We start from the raw sequence: 22,153 nt of genomic DNA on the forward strand, positions 1-22,153 counted from the left end.
GTTTTGGGGTGGAGCATTCTGTAGATACCTATCAGGTCCATTTGATCCAGTGCTGAGTTCAGGTCCTGAATATCTTTATTATTTTTTTGCCTGGATGATCTGTCTAATACTGTCAATGGGGTGTTGAAGTCTCTGACTATTATTGTGTGAAAGTCTATTTCTCTTTGAAGGTCTCTAACAACTTGCCTTATGAATCTGGGTGCTCCTCTGTTGGGTGCATATATATTTAGAATAGTTGGATCTTCTTGTTGAATTGAACCCTTTACCATTATGTAATGCCCTTGTCTTTTTTTATCTTTGTTGGTTTAACATCTGTTTTGTCAGAAACTTGGATTGCAACCTGCACTTTTTTCTGTATTCCATTTGCTTGGTAGATTTTCCTCCACCCCTTTGTTTGCAGCCTATGTATGTCATTGCATGTGAGATGGGTCTCTTGAAGACAGTATACTGTTGGATCTTGATTCTCTATCCAGATTGCCATTATGTGCCTTTTAATTGAGGCAGTTAGCCTGTTTACATTCAAAGTTCATATTGAAATGTATGGCTTTGATCCTGTCATCATGATGTTAGCTGGTTATTATTCAGACTTGTTTGTGTAGTTGCTTTATAGTGTCACTGGTCTGTGTACTTCAGTGTGTTTTTGTAGTGGCTGGTAACAGTCTTTTACTTTCCATATTTAGTGCTTCCTTCAGAAGCGCTTGCCTCCTTCAAGTCACATCTGGTGATGAATTCCCTCTGGTGAAAACAAATTGCTTGTCTGAAAAAGATATTATTTCTCCTTCACTTATGAATCTTAGTTTGGCCTGATATGAAATTCTTGTTTGGAATTTATTTTCCTTAAGAATGTAGAATATTGGCCCCCAATCTCTTCTGCCTTTTAGGGTTTGTGCTGACAGTTTCATTGTTAGACTGACGGGCTTCCCTTTGTGGGTGACCTGACCTTTTTCTCCAGCTGTCTTTAATCTTTTTTCTTTCAACTTTGGAGAATCTGATGATTATGGATCTCAAGGATGATCTTCCTTGTTAAGTATCTTAGTAAGGTTCTCTGCATTTCCTGAATTAAAATGTTGGCCTCTCTAGCTAGCTTGGGGAAGTTATCATGAAAGATATCCTAAAATATGTTTTCCAACTTGCTTCCATTCTACTCTATCAAGGACACCAATGTGTCATAGATTTGCTCACTATGGAGGTTTTGTTCATTCCTTTTCATTCTTTTTTCTCTATTCTTATCTGTCTTACTTCAGAAAGCCAGTCTTAAGCTCTGAGATTCTTTCCTCAGCCTGGTCTATTCTGCTATCAACACTTGTGATTGCATTATGAAATTCTTATAGTGTGTTTCTCAGTTCTATCACGTCAATTACATTCTTTTCTATACTGGCTTTTTATCTGTTAGCTCCTGTATCATTTTACTGTGATACTTAGCTTCCTTGGATTGGCTTTTAGCGTACTCCTGCATCTCAATGATCTTCATTCTTACCCATATTCTGAATTCTATTTCTGCCATTTCAGCCATCTCAGCCACATTCAGAATGCTTTGTGGAGAGGTAGTGCTATTGTTTGGAGGAATAAAGGCACTCTGGCTTTTTGATTTATCAGTTTTCTTGTGCTGGTTCTTTCTCATCTTTGTGGGTTCATGTTCATATTCCTTCAGTTTTTGAAGTTGCTGTTCTTCAGATGGGTTTTTTTTTCTTTTATCTTATTTGATGGCCTTAAAGGTTTGATTGTGATATAAGGTGGGAGATTTTAGGGGGCCAAGGCTCAGCTCCCAGCTCCTGAACTGCGTGCTCTAACTCTGAGGGACTTGTATTGGGCCCCAACTTTGTTCTCTGGCTCCTCAAGGTTAGAAACCTACTGCACTAGGTTGAGAGTAGTTGGGGGAGGGGAGGTGCTCCCAGACTACTGGTCTCTACAATCCAATGAGTGGTGCCAGCCAAAGCATTTCACAGGTTGGTGGCAGTGGGATCCATTCTCATTCTCATGTGCCAGCAGTAGCAGCAGTGTGGTGGGGCACACACTCATCAGCTACAACAGGGTGCTAGTGGATCCTAGGGTACCTGCCACCCTCTGGGCATTTACAGCAGCAGTAGAGGCAGCACAGCTCTAGCGGAAGGGAAGTTTCCACTGGCAACTGTGTGCACAGTTCTGCTAGTGGTGGTGTTAGCACAGGGGTGGGACACTAGTGGGTGCAGGTCTGAGTGTATCCTTTGTGCGCATTCAAGCAGGCAGGGGTATATGTCTGTTTCTATGCCAGTACCATACTGTTATACAGGTATAGATTACTATTGTTTTCAAATCTAGCTTGAAATTAGGAGGTGTGATGCCTCCAGCTTTGTTGTTTCTAAAGATTGCTTTGGCTATTTGAAATTTTTTGTGGTTCCATATGAATTTTAGGATTGTTTTTTCTACTTCTGTGAAAAATTACATGGGAATCTGGATAATGATTGTAATGAATCTGTAGATCACTTTGACGTATGGACATTTTAACAATATTAATTCCTCCAATCAATGAAATGGTATGTCATTACATTTATTTGTGCCTTCAATTTCTTTCATTAATGTCTTATAATTTTTAGTATATAACTCTTTTGCCTCCTTGGTTGTATTTGATCCTAAGGATATTATTTTCTTAATCTCTTTTTTGGAAGCTCATTGTTAGTGAAAAAAGACAACTTATTTTTGTATATTTGTATATTGACTTTGTATCTTGTAATATGATATTGTTTATTAGTTCTAACAGTTTTCATTGAAGTCTTTAGTTTTTGTTTCATATGAGATCATGTCATCTACACAGATAATTTAACTTCTTTTTTTTTTTTGAGACAGAGTCTCGCTCTGTTGCCAGGCTGGAGTGCAGTGGCACGATCTCGGCTCACTGCAACCTCTACCTCCCAGGTTCAAGCAATTCTCCTGCCTCAGCCTCCCCAGTAGCTGGGACTACAGGCGCATACCACCATGCCCAACTAATTGTTGTATTTGGCCAGGATGATCTTGATCTCGTGACCTTGTGATCTGCTTGCCTCGGCCTCCCAAAGTGCTGGGATTACAGGCATGAGCCACCATGCCCAGCCAACTTCTTCTTTTTCAATGTGGATGCTTTTCACTTCTTTTCATTGCCTAATTGCTCTGGCTTGGACTTCTAGTACTATGTTGAATAGAAGTAGCAAGAATGGGTACTCAGGTCTTGTTCATCTTAGAAGAAACTTTCAGCTTTTTATCATTGAGTATATTAGTTGTGGGCTTATCATTAATGGCCTTTATTGTGTTGAGGTACATTCCATTTACACCTAATTTGTTGAGAGTTTTTATCATTAAAAATTTTGGATTTTGTCAATGGTTTTTATGCATTAATTGCAATGATAATATGTTTTATCTTCTCTTGATGTTTTTCATTGTGCTTTGTTGATTTTTTTTTTTTTTTGCCATAGTATGTGTTCATTCCTTTCTATTTATCTTTTGTGTATTTACTAAAGGTTTGTTCTTTGTGGTCACCATAGGGCTCACATAAAACATCCTGTAGTTAGAACATTCTATTTTAAGCTGATAACAACTTAACTTCAATCACATACATTCTATACTTTTACTCCACCCTTCCACATTTTATGCTTTAGATATCATGCTTTACAACATCTTTTTATTTTGTGTAATCTTTAACAAATGATGGTAGCTCCAACTCCACATTTCCCCTCCATACTGCCCTAGTAGAGGTTCTCCATGAGGGCTCTGCCCCTGCAGCAGACTTCTGCCTGGATGTCCAGGTGATTCCATACAGCTTCTGAAATCTAGGCGGAAGCTCCCAACTTCAGCTCTTGCCTTCTGTGCACCTGCAGGCCCAACGTCATGTGGAAACCACCAAGGTTTGGGGCTCACCCTCTTAAGCAATAACTTGAGCTGTACCTTGGCCCCTTTTGGCCATGGATGGAGTTGGAGTGGCTGAGATGCAGGGTACCATGTCCCAAGACTGCACAGAACAGCAAGGCCCTGGGCCTGGCTTACAAAACCATTTTTCCTTCCTAGGCCTCCAGGCCTGTGATGGGAGGGGCTGTTGTGAAGGTCTCTGAAATTCTCTGTAGGTATTTTTCCCATTGTCTTGGCTATTAACACAGCTCCTCTTTACATACACAAATTTCTGCACCTGGCTTGAATTTCTCCCCAGAAAATGGGCTTTTCTTTTCTACCACCTGGTCAGGCTGCAAATTTTCCATATTTTCATTCTCTTCTTTCTGTTTAAATGTAAGTTGCAATTCAGACCGCCTCTTTGTGAACACATATAAACACAGGCTGCTAGAAGCAGCCAAGCCACATCTTGAATGCTTTGCTTAAAAATTTCTCCCACCAGATGTCTTAAATTATTTCTCTCAAGTTCGAAGTTCCACAGATCTTTAGAGCAGGAGCACGATGCTGCCAGTATCTTTACTAAAGCATAGCAAGAGTAACCTTTACTCCAGTTCCCAATAAGTTCCTCAGCTTCATCTGAGACCTCATCAGCCTGGCCATCTCTGTCCACATCACTATCAGCATTTTGGTCAAAACCATTCAACAAGTCTCCAGAAGTTCCAAACCTTCCCTTGTGTTCCTGTCTTCTTCTGAGCCCTCCAAACTGTTTCAATCTCTGCCCATTACTCAGTTCCAAAGTTACTATCATATTTTCAGGTATCTTTATAGCAATGCCCCATTTCTCTGATATGAATTTTCTGTATTAGTCTGTTCTCACATGGCTATAATTAACTACTTGAGACTGGGTAGTTTATAAAGAGAAGAGGTTTAATTGACTCACAGTTCCACAGGCTGTACAGGAGGCACAGCTGGGGAGGCCTCAGGAAACATGGTTATGGCAGAATGTGAGGTGGTAGCAAGCCTATCTTCACATGGTAACAGGAGAAAGAGAAAAGGGAGAAGTGCCACACACTTTCAAACAACTAGGTCTCGCGAGAACTCACTCACTGTCACAAGAACAGCAAGAGGGAAACTACTCCCATGATCCAATCACCTCCCATGAGGTCCCTCCCCCAACATTGGGAATTACAATTCAACAAGAGATTTGGGAGGGGACACAAAGCCAATCTATATCATTCCAGATTTACCCTTTTGCCTAAAACAAAAATAAATCAGAAAAAAATATATGAAACAATAGTTTTCAAGACACCAGACATCAGACATTGAAGGACAGTATCTCCAAGACATGGAAAACAAACCATATGAGTCTTACAATTTCCCCAACTTATCACCTTGAGAGAATTTCTAGCCTGCAGTACAGGGAGGGAAAACTAAGCAGTACCCAGGAGACTGCCTGACTTGAGGAGATGCAGCTGAGTGTCTAGGGAAACCAAAATGACTGAGTTTATAGGGCAGAATACCAGAGAGGAGAGAGCTACATACAGAGAGAACCCCAGCAATATGCATACTGTTCAGTACGCAGTAGAGTACTGATCAGTACATGCTTATGAAGAAACTATCTAAGGCAAGTAAAAGAACTATCTGAAAAGATTAGCAGAAATAGTGCTAATGCTGACACAATATTGGGAACAGTACCTGAAGATTTAATAGGCAAGAACCCTTTTTTCCTCAATTTTTTTCTTTTCTCCTTTTAGCAGCTACACAATAATGACTTCGACATTAAAAAACAACTGCATATACAAGGAAAGCTAAACAGTAACTGTGCATGTCTAGAGAAATATGCAAACCTCAGAAAAGACCTAAGAAGACCTTAAGTTTACACCTCAAGCTGATCCTTGGCACATAAGTAGCCTACGACAATGAAAACAAAAACAATTACAAAAGATGGCAAAGTTGGCCAGGTGCGGTGGCTCACACCTGTAATCCCAGCACTTTGGGAGGCTGAGGCAGGCAGATCACGAGGTCAGGAGATTGAGACCATCCTGACTAACACAGTGAAACCCTGTCTCTACTAAAAACACAAAAAATTAGCCAGGCATGGTGGTGGGCACCTGTAGTCCCAGCTACTCCAGAGGCTGAGGCCAGAGTATGGCATGAACCTGGGAGGTGGAGTTTGCAGTGAGCTGAGATGGCACCACTGCACTTCAGCCTGGATGATAGAGTGAGGAGATTCCATCTTTAAAAAAAAAAAAAAGATAGCAAGGTTTAAGAAGGGTGGAGAGACTCATTTCCACATTTACTACATTATTATATTCAAACATCCAGATTTTTTTAAAAAATCAAAAGGCATAAAAGAAACAGAAAAGTATGGTACATTCAAATGGAAACAAAATCAACAGAAACTGCCTCTAAAAAGGAACTGATTATATATCTATTCAAAAACTTTAAAACAATTCTCTTTAAAAGATGCTCAAAGAACTAAAGGAAGATGTGAAAAAAAAAGTCAAGAAAACTATGTATAAACAAAATTAAAATATCAATTAAAAGAGAAAACCTCAAAAGAAGCAAAAAAAAACCAAAAAAAAAAACACCAAAAAAAAAAACCCAAAAAACCTAGAGCTTAAAAATACAATAACTGAAAGGAAAAATTCACTAGAAAGATCCAAGGGCATATTTAAGCAGGCAGAAGAATCTATAAACTTGAAAACAGGACAACAAATTCATTCAGTCTGAAGAAAATAAGTTTAAAAATTGAAGAAAAATGAACAGAGTATAAGGGACCTGTGGGACACCATCAAGCAGACCTACATGTATATTGTGAAAGTCCCAGAAGGAAAAGAATGAGAAAAGGGGGAAGAGAGAATATTGGAAGAAATAATGAGTGAAATTTTCCAAATTTGATAAAAGACATAAACATCTAAGAAGCTCAACAAACTCCAAGTAAGATGAACTGAAAGACATCCACTTATTATAATCAAACTTTAGAAAGAAAGACAAAGAAAGACTCCTGAAAGCAGCAAGAGAAGTGACCTGTCGCATACAAGGGATCTTTATAAGATAATCAACAGATTTCTCATCAGAAATGTTGGCTACCAGAAGGCAGTGGGCTGACAGATTCAAAGTGATAAAAGAAAAATATCTGTGAACCAAATATCCTACATCCAGTAAAACGGTCCTTCAAAAATGAGGGAGAAATTAAGACATTCCCAGATAAACAAAGCTGAGGGAAGTAGTTACCACTAGATTTGCCCTGCAAGAAATGCTTAAGGGAGTCCTATAACATGAAATGAAAGGACACTAGACAGTACCTTGAAGCTGTATGAAGAAATGAAGATCTAAATAAAGGCAAATAGAAGGGGCAATTATAAAAGCTATTATTATTACAACAACAATTTATAACTCTACTTCTTGTTTTCTATATCATTTAAGAGACTAATAAATTTTAAAAATAATTATTGGCATAAAAGCTAGTATTATTGTAACATTGATTTGTAACTCACATTTTTATTTTCATAATTTAAAAGACTAAAGTGTTTAAAAGTATTATTGGCTGGGCATGGTCACTGACACCTGTAATCTCAGCTGCAGGCAGACTGCTTAAGCCCAGGAGTTGGAGGCCAGCCTGACAAACATGACAAAACCCTGTCTCTACAAAAAAATACAAAAAGTAGCTGGACATGGTGGTGCATGCCTGTAGTCCCACCTACTCAGGAAGCCAAACTGGGAGGATTGCTTGAGCCTGGGAGGTGGAGGTTGTAGTGAATCCTGATCGTGCCACTGCACTCCGGCCTGGGTAATAGAGTGAGTTTCCATCTCAAAAAAATATTAATTTATGTTTTAACGGACATGATGTATAAAAATGTTAACATCATCATCTGAAAGGGGTGGGGGCAGAGATGTAAAGGGGCAAAGTTTTTGTATGTCATTGAAGTCAACCATAAATTCTAATTAGAGTATCATAACTCTAGACTGCTAAATAAATTCAAATTAGAGTACCATAACTTTAGACTGCTAAAGGTAATCCCTCTGGCAATCACAAAGAAAATAGCTATAGAATATACACAAAAGGAAATAAGAAATAAATTCAAATATTTCACTACAAAAATCAATTAACCACAAAAGAAGACAGTAATGTAGAAAGTGAAAGACCAAAAAATATAAAGGCATATAGGAAACAATGAGCAAAATGACAAAAATAAGTCTGTCCTTATCAGTAAGTATTTTAAATAAATGAATTAAATTCTCCTATAGAAAAACTGGGATTGGCAAAATAGATAAAAAGCATATGCTATATGTTGTTTATAAAAGACTCACTTTAGATTCAAATATATAAATAAATTGAAAGTGAAAGAATAGGAAAAGCTACTCCATGTAAATAGTAAAAAAAGAGAGCAGGGGCAGCTATCATAATATCAGATAAAGTTTCAATCAAAAGGTTATAAGAGACAAAGATGAACATTATATATTAATAAAAGACTCAAGATAACAAAAACATATAACAATTATAAGCATTTATACCCTGAATGACAGACCATCAAAATATATGAAGTAAAAACTGACAGAACTGAAGGGAAAAATAGACAGTTCTACAATAATAGTTGAAGACTTTAATACCTCCCTCTCAATAATTGATAGAATAACCAGGAAGAAGAGAATAAGAAAATAGAGGACTTAATACAATAAATCAATTACATGTAACATATATACAGAACAATCTTTCAAATAACAGCATATATATACTTCTCAAGTGCACATGGGATATTTTACAGGATAGACCATATATCAGGCCATAAATTAAGTCTCAATATATTTTAAAAGATAGATATCATACAAAGTATTTTGTCTGACCAAAATATAATGAAGTCATAAAAAAACAGAGTTTGTAAAACTGAAAAATTCAACAAACTGTGAAAATTAAACAACATGCTCTTAAACACCAATGGGCCAAAGTAGAAATCACAAGGGAAATTAGAAAATACTTAGAGACAAATGAAAACAAAAACACAACATATCCAAACTTATGGAATTTAGCCAAAGCAGTGCTAAGAGGGAAATTTATGGCTATAAATGCTTAAATTGAAAAACAAGAAATGTCTGAAATCAACAACCTAACTTTACAACTTAAGGAACTAGAAAAGAAGAACAATCTAAACCCAAACTAAACCTTCTGCTAAACCTAGCAGAAGGATGGAAATAATAAAGATTAGAGCAGACATAAACAAAATAGAGAATAGAAAAAAACATAAAGAAAATCAATCAAACCAAAAATTGGTTCTTTGAAAACAGCAACAAAACTGACAAACCTTTAATGAAAAAATACTAATAAAAAGGGAAAGAAGACTTAAATTACTAAAGTTGGAAATGAAAGTGGTGACATTACTACCAATTCTACCAAAAAAAGAATTACAAAGAGAGTATTATGAACAATTGCATAGTAACAAATTTCATAACCTAGATGAAATAAACAAATACCTATAAACACAAAGCATCTCAATACTAAATCACACAGAAATAGAAAACTGGAATATACCTACAGAACTAGTAGGGAGACTGCATCACTAATGAAAAAACTCCCAACAAGGAAAAGCTCTGATTCTGTTGGCTTCCCTAGTGAATTCTACCAAACATTTAAAGAACTAACACCAATACTTCTCTAACTTTCCAAGAAGAGAAAGGAATGATTCATAACTCATTCTTTGAGACAAACATTACCCAAAGTCAAACAAAGTGTCTTTTCTGGACACTACAAGAAAAGAAAACTACAGGCCAATATCCATTATGAACATTGAAGCAAAAATCCTCAACAAATTACTAGTAAACCAAATTCAGCAGCATATTAAAAGGATGATAGGCCACAACTAAATGGGTTTTATTCCTGGAATGCAAGGATGGTTCAACATACAAAAATCAATCAATGTTTCTGCTTAATTTGGCAAGACTTAAATCAATCACTGTCATATATCACATATAGTAGAGTGAAAGGAAAAAACATGTGATCTTCTACATTGATGCCAAAAAAGCATTTGACAAAATTCAGTACCATTTTGTGATAAAAAACAATAAACTAGGAATTGAAGGAAACTACTTCAACAAAATAAAAGTCATTGATATGGTTTGGATTTGTGTCCCTGCCCAAATCTCATGTTAAATTGTAATCCCCAGTGTTGGAGGTGGGCCCTTGTGGGAGGTGACTGGATCATGGGAGTGGTACTTCATGGGGGTGGTCCTCAATTGTTTAGCACCATGCCCTTTTTGCTGTTCTAGTGAGAGAGTTATTGTGAGATCTTGTTTAAAAGTGTATGGCACCTCCTCATTTTCTCTCTTCCTCCTGCTCTGGCCATGTAAGATGCCTTGCTCCCCTTTTGCCTTTCACCATAATTAGAAGCTTCTTGAGGCCTCTCCAGAAGCAGGTGCCAGAATCATGCTTCTTATACAGCTTGAGGAGCCATAAGCAACCTCTTTTCTTTATATAAAGAAACCTCTTTTCTTTATAAATTACCCAGTCTCAGGTATTTCTTTATAGCAATGTGAAAATGAACTAATACGGCCATATATGAAAATTCACAGTAAACATCATATTCAATGGTGAAAGACAGAAAGCTTTTCCTCTAAGATGAAGAAAAAGGCAAGGATGTCTGCATTTTCAACATACTACTGATAGTTCTAGCCAGAGCAATTATGCAAGGAAAAGAAATAAAAGGCATCCAAATTGTAAAGCAAGAAGTAAAATTATCTCTGTTCACAGATAACATGGTATCATTGTGGAAAACCCTGAAGATTGAATTAAAAATTATTAGAATAAATAAATTCAGCAAATTAACAGGACACAAGTCAACACACAAAAATCAGGTGAACTTCTACACACTAACAATAAGCAATTAGAAAAGAAATTACAATTCAATTCATAATAGCATCCAAAAGAATATTTAGGAATTAACCAAATAAGTTAAAGACCTACACAATGAAAACTAAAAAACATTGGTGAAATAAATTAAAGAAAACATAAATAAATGAAAACACATCCCATGTTTATGGATTGGAAGATGTAATACTGTTAAGATGCCATTACTACCTAGGGTGATCTACAGATTCCATTCAATCTCTATCAAAAGCCCAATGATGTTTTTTGCAGAAACAGAAAAACCCATTTTAAAATTCACATGGAATCTCAAGGGATCCTGAATAGTAAAAGCAATAATTTAAAAGAAGAACAAAGTTGGAGGACTCACACTTCTTGATTTCAAAATGTACAAAGCTACAGTAATCAAAGCCATATGGTACTAACATAAAGACAGACATATAGATCAATGGAATAGACAACCCAGGGACAAACCCTCAAATATATGCTTAAATCATTTTTGGCAAGGGGGCCAGACCATTCAATGGGGGAATGGATGGTCTCTTCAACAAATGATGCTGAGAAAACTGGATATCTACGTGCAAAAGAATGAAGTTGGACCCTTACCTAATACCATACACAAAAATTAACTCAAAATGGATCAATGACCTAAATGCAAGACCTAAAACAAAAAAAAAAACATTTGAAGAAAATACAGGGCAATAGCCTGAGCACCATAACAAAACCTTGTCTCTACAAAAAATACAAAAAATTAGCTGGACATCATGGTGTACACCTGCAGTCCTAGCTACTCGAGAGGCTGAGGTGGGAGAATCACCTAAACCCTGGAAGTCAAGCCTATAGTGAGTCTGTGAGCCTTGATTGCACCCTAGCACTCCAGCATGGAGGACAGAGTGAGACTCTGTCAAAGAAAGAAAGAAAAGAAGAAAGAAAGGGAAGGACGGGAAGGAAGAAAGAAAAAAGGAAAGGAAAGGAAAGGAAAGGCAAAAAGCTTCAGACATTTGATTTGGCTATGATTTCTTGCACAGGACACCAAAGGAATAGGCAACAAAAGAAAAAATAGACAAATTGTACTTCATAAAAAATATAAAATTTTGTGCATCAAAGACCCTAACCAAAGTGTAAAAAGGCAACCCGCAGAATAGGAGAAAATATTTGCAAATTATGTTTCTGATATATTAAGAGATTTCTTAAAGCACCTCATATACAAAGTATCTAATGTAACAGTAATTATTTCCTTTAGTAATTGAAGGAAAAATGGAAAATACTACCTCATTTGAAGAATTTTCCTGCAAACTTGACACAGGAACAATTTCATTTGAATTAACATAATTGCTGACATTTGGAAATAGTTCTTCAAAAGATGCTTTTTGCACTGAGGACAAATCAATCTATAAAAGAACACATTATTCTTTTGTAGAAGTTAAACATTGCAAAAGCAATGATTTTTAAGTAATTAAAGAAAAGTTGAAAAATACCATCTCATTGGAAGCATTTTCCTGTAAACTTGACACAGGAACAATTTCATCTGAATACATGTAATTACTGACATTTGGAAATAACTCTTCAAAAGATGCATGTTTAGAGACAAATCAATCTGTAAAATGGGTTATAACATTCTTTGACTTTAAAGTTATTTTTTAATTAGGAATTTTTGTTTGCTATGATACATTTTTTCTATTCAGTCATCCAAACATTTATCAAATGCCTACTAAATGAAATTTATCTACTCAGCAACCATACCTCCTATAATAATTTCCCCTGCCCTTCCTTTAAATGTAAACTTCCCAGCATTATTCTCTTATCTTCATGCCTACCATTTGAACACCAGAGATTTTTAAATCACTATCTCTAACATAGAACTGTCTCCTAACTGCCATATCCATTTTTCTATCAGGTTACTGAAATCACCACACATTTCTGTACCAAATTAAAAATTTCCAAAAAGATGACTGATTGATTTAGAGATGATTTAAGGTGTGCAGGATGCACATAGTTCATACACAAAAAAACAATACTATGCCATTTTATATTAGGAACTTTAGCATCCACATATTTTGGTATCTTTGAGAAGTCCTGGAACCAATTCCCCATGGATACTGAGGGATGACTGTATATAGTTAAGACAACTGAAAACACATGTTTAACAAAAACTTGTCAACAAATATTCATAACAGTATTATTCATAATAGATAATAAATGGAAATAAATGCCCATAAACTGAATTGATAAACAAAATACGGTATATCTATATAATGGAATATAATTCAGTTGATATGGTTTGGCTGTGTCTCCACCCAAATGTCATCTTGAATTGTAATCCCCATAATCCCCACAGGTCGAGTGAGGGACCCGGTGGGAGGTGATTGAATCATGGGGGTGGTTTTCCCCATACTGTTCTGATGATAGTGAGTTCTCCCGAGATCTGATGGTTTTATAAGGTAGTTTTCCCTGCTCTTCCATGCTCTCTCTCACCTGTTGCCACGTAAGACATGCCTCTTCCCCTTCCACCATGATTGTAAGTTTCCTGAGGCCTCCCCAGCCATGCAGAACTGTGAGCCAATTAAACCTCTTTTCTTTATAAATTACCCAGTCTTGGGTATGTCTTTATAGCAGTGTGGAAACAGACTAATACATTGGTCATAAAAAAGGAATGCAGTACCGATACCTGCTATAATATGGATGAATTTTTAAAACATTATGCTAAGTGAAAGAAGCCAGGCACAAAACGCCACGTTATATGATCTCATTTATATGAAATACTCAGAAAGAGCAAACCTACAGAGACAGAAACTAAATCAGTAGTTTCTTGGGACTGGAGGGTGGGATGGGGGTATGAGGACTGACTATAAATGAATGGGGTGATGAAAATGTTCTTAAATAGGATTGTGATGATAGTTGCACAATTTGTAAGTACACTAAAAACCACTGAATTATACACTTTAGTAAACTGAGTTTTATAAAATGTAAATTGTACCTCAATTTTAAAAATATGTTGATACTTGTAAAATAGTCACTAAATTAGTTTTGCCATGAAAAAATCATTTTGGTACATTTGTTATTCATCAATACATTTTAACTCCAAATATCAACCAAGAATGAATAAAAAATGAGATACTCATTTTCTGGAAAAAGTATTGATTTTGGGGCCACTGGAAAGACTGTTAGCAGAGTATTAACAAAACCCTTTCTTCCATCATGAGCATCTCTTGGTTAAATCTGTAACTCCTTTTCCCTAGGAACCTGGTAAGTGTAAGAATGTCAGCTGTGTTACTAGGCAATGTTGCTTATGGTAAAAATAATGTCTGATTGGAAAATTGTATCTCTAGGAAAAACTATAAATGCACTATAAATAAATAAATACTGCCCTACATAAAATACTTTGGGTTTCCCTGAGTGCAGGGACATTGTAATTACACATGGCCTTTGTGGAGACCATGGACGTTATGCCTAAGTGTTGTTACAAAAAATACTGGATTTCATCTCCTTGTGCCTGAGCAGTCCCCACACTGCCATGTAAGCTGCTGCATGGACCTCTGTGAGGATTGCTCACACTGAAGAGGAACATTGGATGTTTGACTGAAGACTTGATAAGATTGGATTTGATAATGATTTCTTGGATATGACACCAAAAGAACAGGTGAGAAAAGAAAAATAAATTTTACTATGACAAAATAAAAAACATTTGTGCATCAAAGGACGCTATCAACAGAGTGAAAAGGCAACCCATGGAAGGGGGCAAATTATTTGTAAATCATATGTTGGGTAATGGGTTAATATCCCAGATATATGAGAAACTCCTACGACTCAGCAATTAAAAATTCAAAAATAAACAAAGGACTTGAATATATATTTTCCCAAAGAAGATATATGAATAGCTAATTAACACATTAAAAGATGCTCAGTGTCATCCTTATTAGGGAAATACAAATCGAAACCACAATGAGATATCACCTCACATCCATAACAACGACTATTACAAAAAAGAAAATAACAAGCACTGGTAAGGAAGTAGATAAACTGGAACCCTTGTGCATTTTGCTAGTGGGAATGTAAAATGGTACAGCTACTATGGAAAACAGTGTGGTGTTTCCTCAAAAAGTTAAAAATAGAATTACCATATGCTCTAGCAATTCCATTTCTAGATACATACTCAAAAGAATTGAAAGCAGAGACTCAAACATATATTTGTACACCCATGTCCATAGCAGCATTATTCGCAATTGTCAAAAGGCAGAAGCAACCCTATTGTCCATCAACAGATGAATGGATAAACAAAATGTTTCATATTCATACAATGGAGTATCAGTTCATCCTTAAAAATAAAATTCTGATGCATGCTGTAATATAGATGAATCTGAAGATGCCATGCTAAGTGACATAAACTAGTCACAAAGGACAAATACTGTATGGTTCCACTTATATGAGGTATCTAGAGTAGTCAAATTAATAGAAACACAAAGTAAAATGGTGGTTTCCAGGGGCTAGGGTAGGGAGGAGCAGGAAGTTACTGTTTAATGCATACGGAATTTCAGTTTTGCAAGATGAAAAAAGTTCTAGAGATGAATAGTGGTGATGGTTGCATAATGATGTGAATGAATATACTTCAACTGTACACTTAAAAATGGTTAAACTTATAAATTTTATGTTATATATATTTCACCACAATTTTAAAACTGAAGGGAAAAAAAGTAAGAATCCTGGTTGTTGCTGCAGTACTCTAGTTTTTCCTTCTCTTAGCACTATATAGAGTACTTCCATTGAAAGTGTGCTTAAGCAACAGGAAAACACAGATATTATTCTCCATAGGCAATATTCCCCTGATATAAGAAAAATAGAAGAATGGGGAGAGGAGGAGCCAGAAAACAGATACTACAAGTGTCAAATGCTAATACTTACCACAAAACCAGCTGTCTCTGAAGATGGAGTACTTGTTAAAAGGCCTCTGTTTTTCTTACCAGGAGTACTGGAATTTGCTTTCTATAAATGTTTTTATAAAATAGGGATTGAAAAGCAGAAAGAAATAAAATATTTTAGTATAGTAAAACTACAATTTAAAGTTAGTTGACTAGATCATAATATACGATACTAAGAAAATCCTTAATCTGTTCATTAAATTTTAAACCACGTCACAGGAAACTAAAGAATTTTCTCACTTGAGCTAGATCAAACAACGTCCAAGAAAACTCTATGTGGCATAGCAACTATATGAGAATACCTTTGTTGAAATGAATACTTTGGTTGAAATTACTATTAATTTAGAAAGAAAAGCTAATTAGAGTGTTGAGTTAGGAAATGGTGCTTCAGTTATCTTTGTTAACTGCTAAGAAAGGTATTTTACTTTCAGCATTTAATTCTTAGTATATTATTGTACTTTTTGTGGAAAGAGATTATAAGTTATTTCTGAAGCTGTGAAAATATATGTAGCAAGGATAATTGGTTTAAATATAACTTTAAATGTATATAGACACTTTCATTTATGGAACATCAAAGTTAAAGAAATTATAAAGTAGGATGTAGGCTCATTTTTTACTTCTTGAAGATACAAAGAGGCAGAAAGACAGGTAGACAAAGCAAGAAAGAGTGAAAGGCAGAGTCAGGAAACAGACAAGATACAAGACCTAAAGAAAGTAACAGAAATCGAGGAAGGGACGGCCAAAAGAGAGAGATGAAGGAAGGGAGAAGAGGGGAATGGAGAGGAGATGAAGGAAGAGGTAGAGAAGAGGAGAGGAGGTAGGAGAGGAAGAATGAAAAGCAAAAGACAGAGAAGGAGAGAAAAAGAGGAAGACCAAGAGAAGGAGAGAGGAAAAAAGAGAAAGAGAAGACAGAGACCAACACAGATTGTGAACAGAGATTGAGAGAGAGAGAGAGAGAGAGAGAGAGAGAGAGAGAGAGAGAGAGTAAGAGAGACCAAGGAAAAGAGACAGAGCTTAAGACTGAGAGAGAGAGAGAACATCTAGGATAGCAAAAGCAAAGAAATGGGTAGAAAGGTAGAGTAGAAAGTAAGAGTGATAGACAATCAAACAGAGACAGGCAGCTTTATTTCCAGAAATCAGTTGCCTTTTCAGCCTTTAGACTCCATGAAGCAACCATGTCCCTTCTGGCTTAAAAGCTCTTAAACTGATTGTTGGTACAAGACATAATCTGGAATAGTTTATTAGGAAAATTTTTGTCAGAAATGTTTATGGGCATATTTACAATAAACTGAACACATCAGCCTCTAACTTACTAGTTATATTTAATTTTCTCATTTGAACAATGAAGGTTATTCTATATCTAGGGACTGTGATGCAAGGGTTACAAATAATATATGTAAAGAGAATCTATGGTGTCTGGAGAGTAGGAGCTACTCAATGATAACTATTATCATCATCATTGTGGCAGTCCTGAAGGTCCTCTGCTCAGGTTTCTTCAAAGAACCAGCTGTTCCAGTGCAAGGAGTGTAGTTAGCTGATAGCCCCCAACTACAACATCTTTAGAATATGCTTCAGCTTTCATGCTGAGGCCACCATCTTTTCAAGCAGCCCCCAGCCAATGTCTGGGCATAACAGCCCAACACAAGACTTTCGTAATAGACAATCTTTACTCCAGAACTCCCCATTGTTGAGAGCTTCTGTCAGATCTGCATTGAAGACTGAGGCTATCCTTGCATAATCCTGCTTCTTCCCTGCCTTCCTTTCTTAGTCATTACCCCCTGATGTTTGAACTCTTTATACTGTCTGAATATCTGCTTCCCAGGGGTCTCATTTGATGTAATTGTCAACTATCAGTCCAATTTTAAAACATCAGCTTGTATGTAGCTATAAGTATATAGCTTCCCTACATTTTTCCTAGATTTGTTTATATATATATATGTATGTATATATTTCTAAATATTCCCAATCAGTACATATTTATAGTCTTTTCAAAAAATATTAGTTAATATAAGACTAGTTCTTATCAATGCAGGTTTTGGGGACTGAGTCAGAACTAAATGGTTCTACCTGCATTGCTTTCAAAAGCAGACCTATAGTGGGAAGATGGAATCTTGACTTTTAGATAATGAGAGTTTAACTGAAAATGTGTATCTCTATGTTCAGAATCTTTTCCAGGCTGAAACAAATTCATAATCAAGAAATACATTTTATAGTGCTATAAAAACATTTCCAGCGCTTCTCACATGTCCTATTATTTCAACTTGAAAAAAGATTTAAACTTAAATTATTTTCTGGAAAAAAATAACATGTCATACATTTAAGTTAAAAAAATCTGCTGAAAGACAAAATAGTTTGAAATACAGGTGGAGCAGGATGGACAGTGATGCCCATCCTCCAAGGCTCACCATACTCTTCTAGGTGGCTTCAGCCTTTGGGTAACTGTAGGACCTGGACAGAGTAGGGCAGTCTCGTCCATGGGGATGTGCCCAGTTCGATCTGAGTGTCCTCATCTGCCAGCCTCTCCTGGGGCCCCAGCCTGGCATGCCCACTTGCTCACTTGCCCACAGCCTCACATGCCCAACCAGGGTGCTTCCTTGGGGCCCTTCTCATAGCTCCTTCACCAGCAGACCATGCCTCACCATCAGAGAGCTCCCACTGACCAGCCACCATGGATGCGCATCTGCCTACCTACAGCCTCCACTCCCCTATAGCCTTCCCCACCTCACTTTGCCGTCATGTACTCACCCAAGGTCCTCTCCACTGCTTTGCTGGCCCGCAAGCATGGGTGACCATACTTCCTCTCTCCCACTGGCATATGTGTGTACATGTACCCTGCCTCTTCACCACTGCTGGCGTGAGCACACCCTGCCACCACTAATGTGCGGCACTCTGCCCTGCCAATGTGGCCTGCATGAGGGTGTGTACAGAATCCAGTGCCTCACTCCCACCAGCAACTGGCCACCCTGCCCCACCACCACACCAGGATCCACACTCAAGCTAGCATAGATCCTGCTATGCTATGCCACTGCCTGAGGAAAGGCACTGGCCAGCACTCCCCATCAGAATGCTGTGGCCAGCAGAGCAGGAACACCGGGCCCCTCCAGTGCAGCCAGTTCCTAAGCTCCTGAGACTAGAGAATAAAGCTGGGGGCTTGGTACCAGCACCCTTAGAGTTAGAGCAGGAAAACTAGGAATACTAAGCTGCCGCTTTGGCCCTCTAAAATCTTCCGGAAACAAACTTAACAGACACATAGACCAATGGAATAGAATAGAGAGCCCAGAAATAAAGCTTGCATACCTACAACCATCTGATCTTCGACAAAGTTGACAAAAACAAGCAATGGGGAAAGGACTGTTTTATTCAATAAATGGTGCTGGGACAACTGGCCCGCCATATTCAGAAGACTGAAACTGAACTCCTTCCTTATACCATATACAAAAATCAAGATGGACTAAACACTTAAATGTAAGACCTACAACTATGAAAACTCTAGGAGAAAACCAACAAAATACCATTCTGAACATGGACCCTGGCAAAGATTTCATGACTAAGATGCCAAAAGCAATTGCAACAAAAACAAAAATTGACAAATGGGACCTAATTAAACAAAAGAGCTTCTGCACAGCAAATGAAACTATCAAGAGAGTAAATAGACAACCTACAAAATGGGAGAAAATATTTGCAAACTCTGCATCCAACAAAGGTCTAATATCCAGGATCTATAAGGAACTTGACGCCATTAAAAAGTGGGCAAAGGCATAAACAGACATTATCAAAAGAAGATATACGCATGGCCAACAAGTGTATGAAAAAATGCTCATCACTAATCATTAGATAAATGCAAATCAAAACCACAATGAAATACCATCTCACACCAGTCAGAATGACTTATTAAAAAGTCAAAAACTAATAGAGGCTGGCAACATTGTGGAGAAAAGGGGAATGCTTATCCACTGCTGGTGGGAATGTAAATTAGTTCAGCCACTGTGGAAAGCAATTTGGTGATTTCTCAAAGAACTCAACACAGAAGTACCATTTGACTCAGCAATCCCATTATTGGGTATATACTCAAAGGAATATAAATCATTCTACCATAAAGATACCTGCAAACGTATGTTCACTGCAGCACTATGCACACAGCAAAGACATGGAATCAATCTAAATGCCCATCAGTGGTAGACTGGATAAAGAAAATGTGGTAAATATACACCATGGAATACTATGCAGGTGAAAGGAAGGAGTCCAGTTTCAGTATGCTTAAGTCTTTAATCCATTTTGAGTTGATTTTGGTAGATAGTGACGATGCAGTATGAATATGTGTTCCCATCCAAATCTCATGTTGAATTGCAATCCCCAATGATGGAGGTGGGGCCTGGTGGGAGGTTATTAGATAATGGGGATAGATTTCTCTGGAATGGCTTAGCACCATCCCCTTAGTGCTGTTCTCTTGATAGACTGAGTTCTTACAAGATATGGTTGTTTAAAAGTATAGCACCTCCCCCACCCTCTCTCTCGTTCCTGCTTTTGCCATATGAAGCACCTGTTCCTGCTTTGCCTTCCACCATGAGTAAAAGCTCCCTGAGGCCTCCCCAGAAGCAGATGCTGCCAGGCTTCCTGTACAGCCTGCAGAACTGTGAGTCAATTAAATCTCTTTTCTTATAAATTACCCAGTCTTAGGTTTTTTTTTTTTTTTATCACAACACAAGAACAGCCTAATAAAGGGGAGAAATAGGGGTCTAGTTTCATTCTTCTGCATGGGGATATCCAGTTTTCTGAGCATTGTTTACTGGAGAGACTGTCCTTTCCCCAGTGTATGTTCTTGATGGCTTTGTTGAAGATCAGTTAGCTGTAAATATGTGGATTCATTCCTGGGTTCTCTATTCTTTTCCTTTGTTCTGTGTGTCTATTTTTCTACCAATATCATGTTGTTTGGGTTAGTACAGCCTTGTAATATATTTTGAAGTCAGGTGGTGTAGTGCCTTGAGTTTGTTCCTTTTGCTTAGGACTGCTTTGACTATTCTGGATCTTTTTTGGTTCCATATGAATTTTAGCATTGTGTTTTCTAGTTATGTGAAAAACTACATAGCTATGTAGTTAGAGATTGCATTGAATCTACAGATTGCTTTAGGTAGTATGGTCATTTTTAATGATATGAATTCTTCTGATCGATGAGAATGGGATGTCTTTTCTCTTCTTCAATTTCTTTCATCAGTGTTTTGTAATTTTCCTTGTAGAGATCTTTCACTTCTTGGTTAAATTTATTCCTAGGTTTTTTGTTTTTGTTGTTGTTTTTGTTGGTTTGTTTTGCCACTGTTATAAATGTGATTGCTTTCTTGATTTTTTTTTTCAGATATTTTATTATTGGTGTATAGAAATGCTGACTTTTGCTTGTTTGTATCCTGCGGCTTCACTGAATTTGGCTCAGTTCTAAGAGTTTTTTGTTTGTTTGTTTGTTTGTTTTTTGAGAAAGTCTTGCTCTGTTGCTCCGACTGGAGTTCAGTGGTGTGATCTCCACTCACTGCCACCTCTGCCTCCTGGGTTCAAGCAATTCTCTGCCTCAGCCTCCCAAGCAGCTGGGATTACAGGCACCCGCCACCATGCATGGATAATTTTTTTTTTTGTATTTTTAGTAGAGATGGGGTTTCACCATCTTGGCCAGGCTGGCCTTAAATTCCTCACCTCGTGATCCACCCACCTCAGCCTCCCAAAGTGCTGGAATTACAGGCGTGAGCCACCATGCTCAGCCTGTTTGGCTTTTTTTTTTTTTTTTTTTTTTTTTTTGAGAGAGAGTCTTGCTCTGTCACTCAGGCTGGAATGCAGTGGCACAATCTTGGCTCACTGCAACGTCTACCTCCTGGGCTCAAGTGATTCTGGTGCCTCAGCCTCCAGAGTAGCTGGGATTACAGGCATGCGCCACCATGCCCAGCTAATTTTTGTATTTTTTAGCAGACATAGGGCTTTGCCATGTTGGCCAGGCTGGTCTCGAACCCTTGGCCTCAAGCGATTGCCTGCCTTGGCCTCCCAAAGTTCTGGGATTACAGGCATGAGCCATTGTGCCCAGCCCTAAGAGTTTTTTGATGGAGTCTTTTGGTTTTCTAAAAATAAGCATAGGCCAAGTGCAGTGGTTCATGCCTGTAATCCCAGCACTTTGGGAGGCCAAAGCAGGCGGATCATGAGGTCAAGAGATCGAGACCATCCTGGCCAACATGGTGAAACCCTGTTTCTACTAAAAATACAAACATGCCTGTAGTCCCAGCTACTTGGGAGGCTGAGGTAGGAGAACTGCTTAAACCCGGGAGGTGGAGGATGCAGTGAGTCAAGATCGCGCCATTGCACTTCAGCCTGGGCGACAGAGAGAGACTCTGTCTCCAAAAAAAAAAAAAAAAAAAAAAAAAAAAGAATAATGCAATCCCCAAAGAGGGTCAATTAGAGTTCCTCTTTTCCAATTTGGATGCCTTTTATTCCTTTTTCTTGGCTTACTGCTCTAGCTACAACTTCCAGTACAATGTTTAATGGGCATGGGGAAGGTGGGCATCTTTGTCTT

At 37.5% G+C, this 22,153-nt stretch overlaps 1 protein-coding gene across 1 annotated transcript in view; it reads right to left on the reverse strand.

The window, feature by feature from the left end:
• The window catches only part of MEIKIN (meiotic kinetochore factor), a 126,994-nt gene that overhangs the window by 24,732 nt on the left and 80,109 nt on the right, over positions 1 to 22,153 (reverse strand). The window contains exons 10-11 of the mRNA XM_045395088.3: positions 15,593 to 15,669; positions 11,965 to 12,084 (exon numbers count right to left, since the gene is read on the reverse strand). Coding sequence (XP_045251023.2) covers positions 11,965 to 12,084; positions 15,593 to 15,669 — 197 coding nt within the window. The remainder of the gene's footprint in view (positions 1 to 11,964; positions 12,085 to 15,592; positions 15,670 to 22,153) is intronic.

This window comes from Macaca fascicularis, chromosome 6 (genome assembly GCF_037993035.2).
Source record: "Macaca fascicularis isolate 582-1 chromosome 6, T2T-MFA8v1.1".
In the NCBI taxonomy this organism is placed as follows: domain Eukaryota; kingdom Metazoa; phylum Chordata; class Mammalia; order Primates; family Cercopithecidae; genus Macaca; species Macaca fascicularis.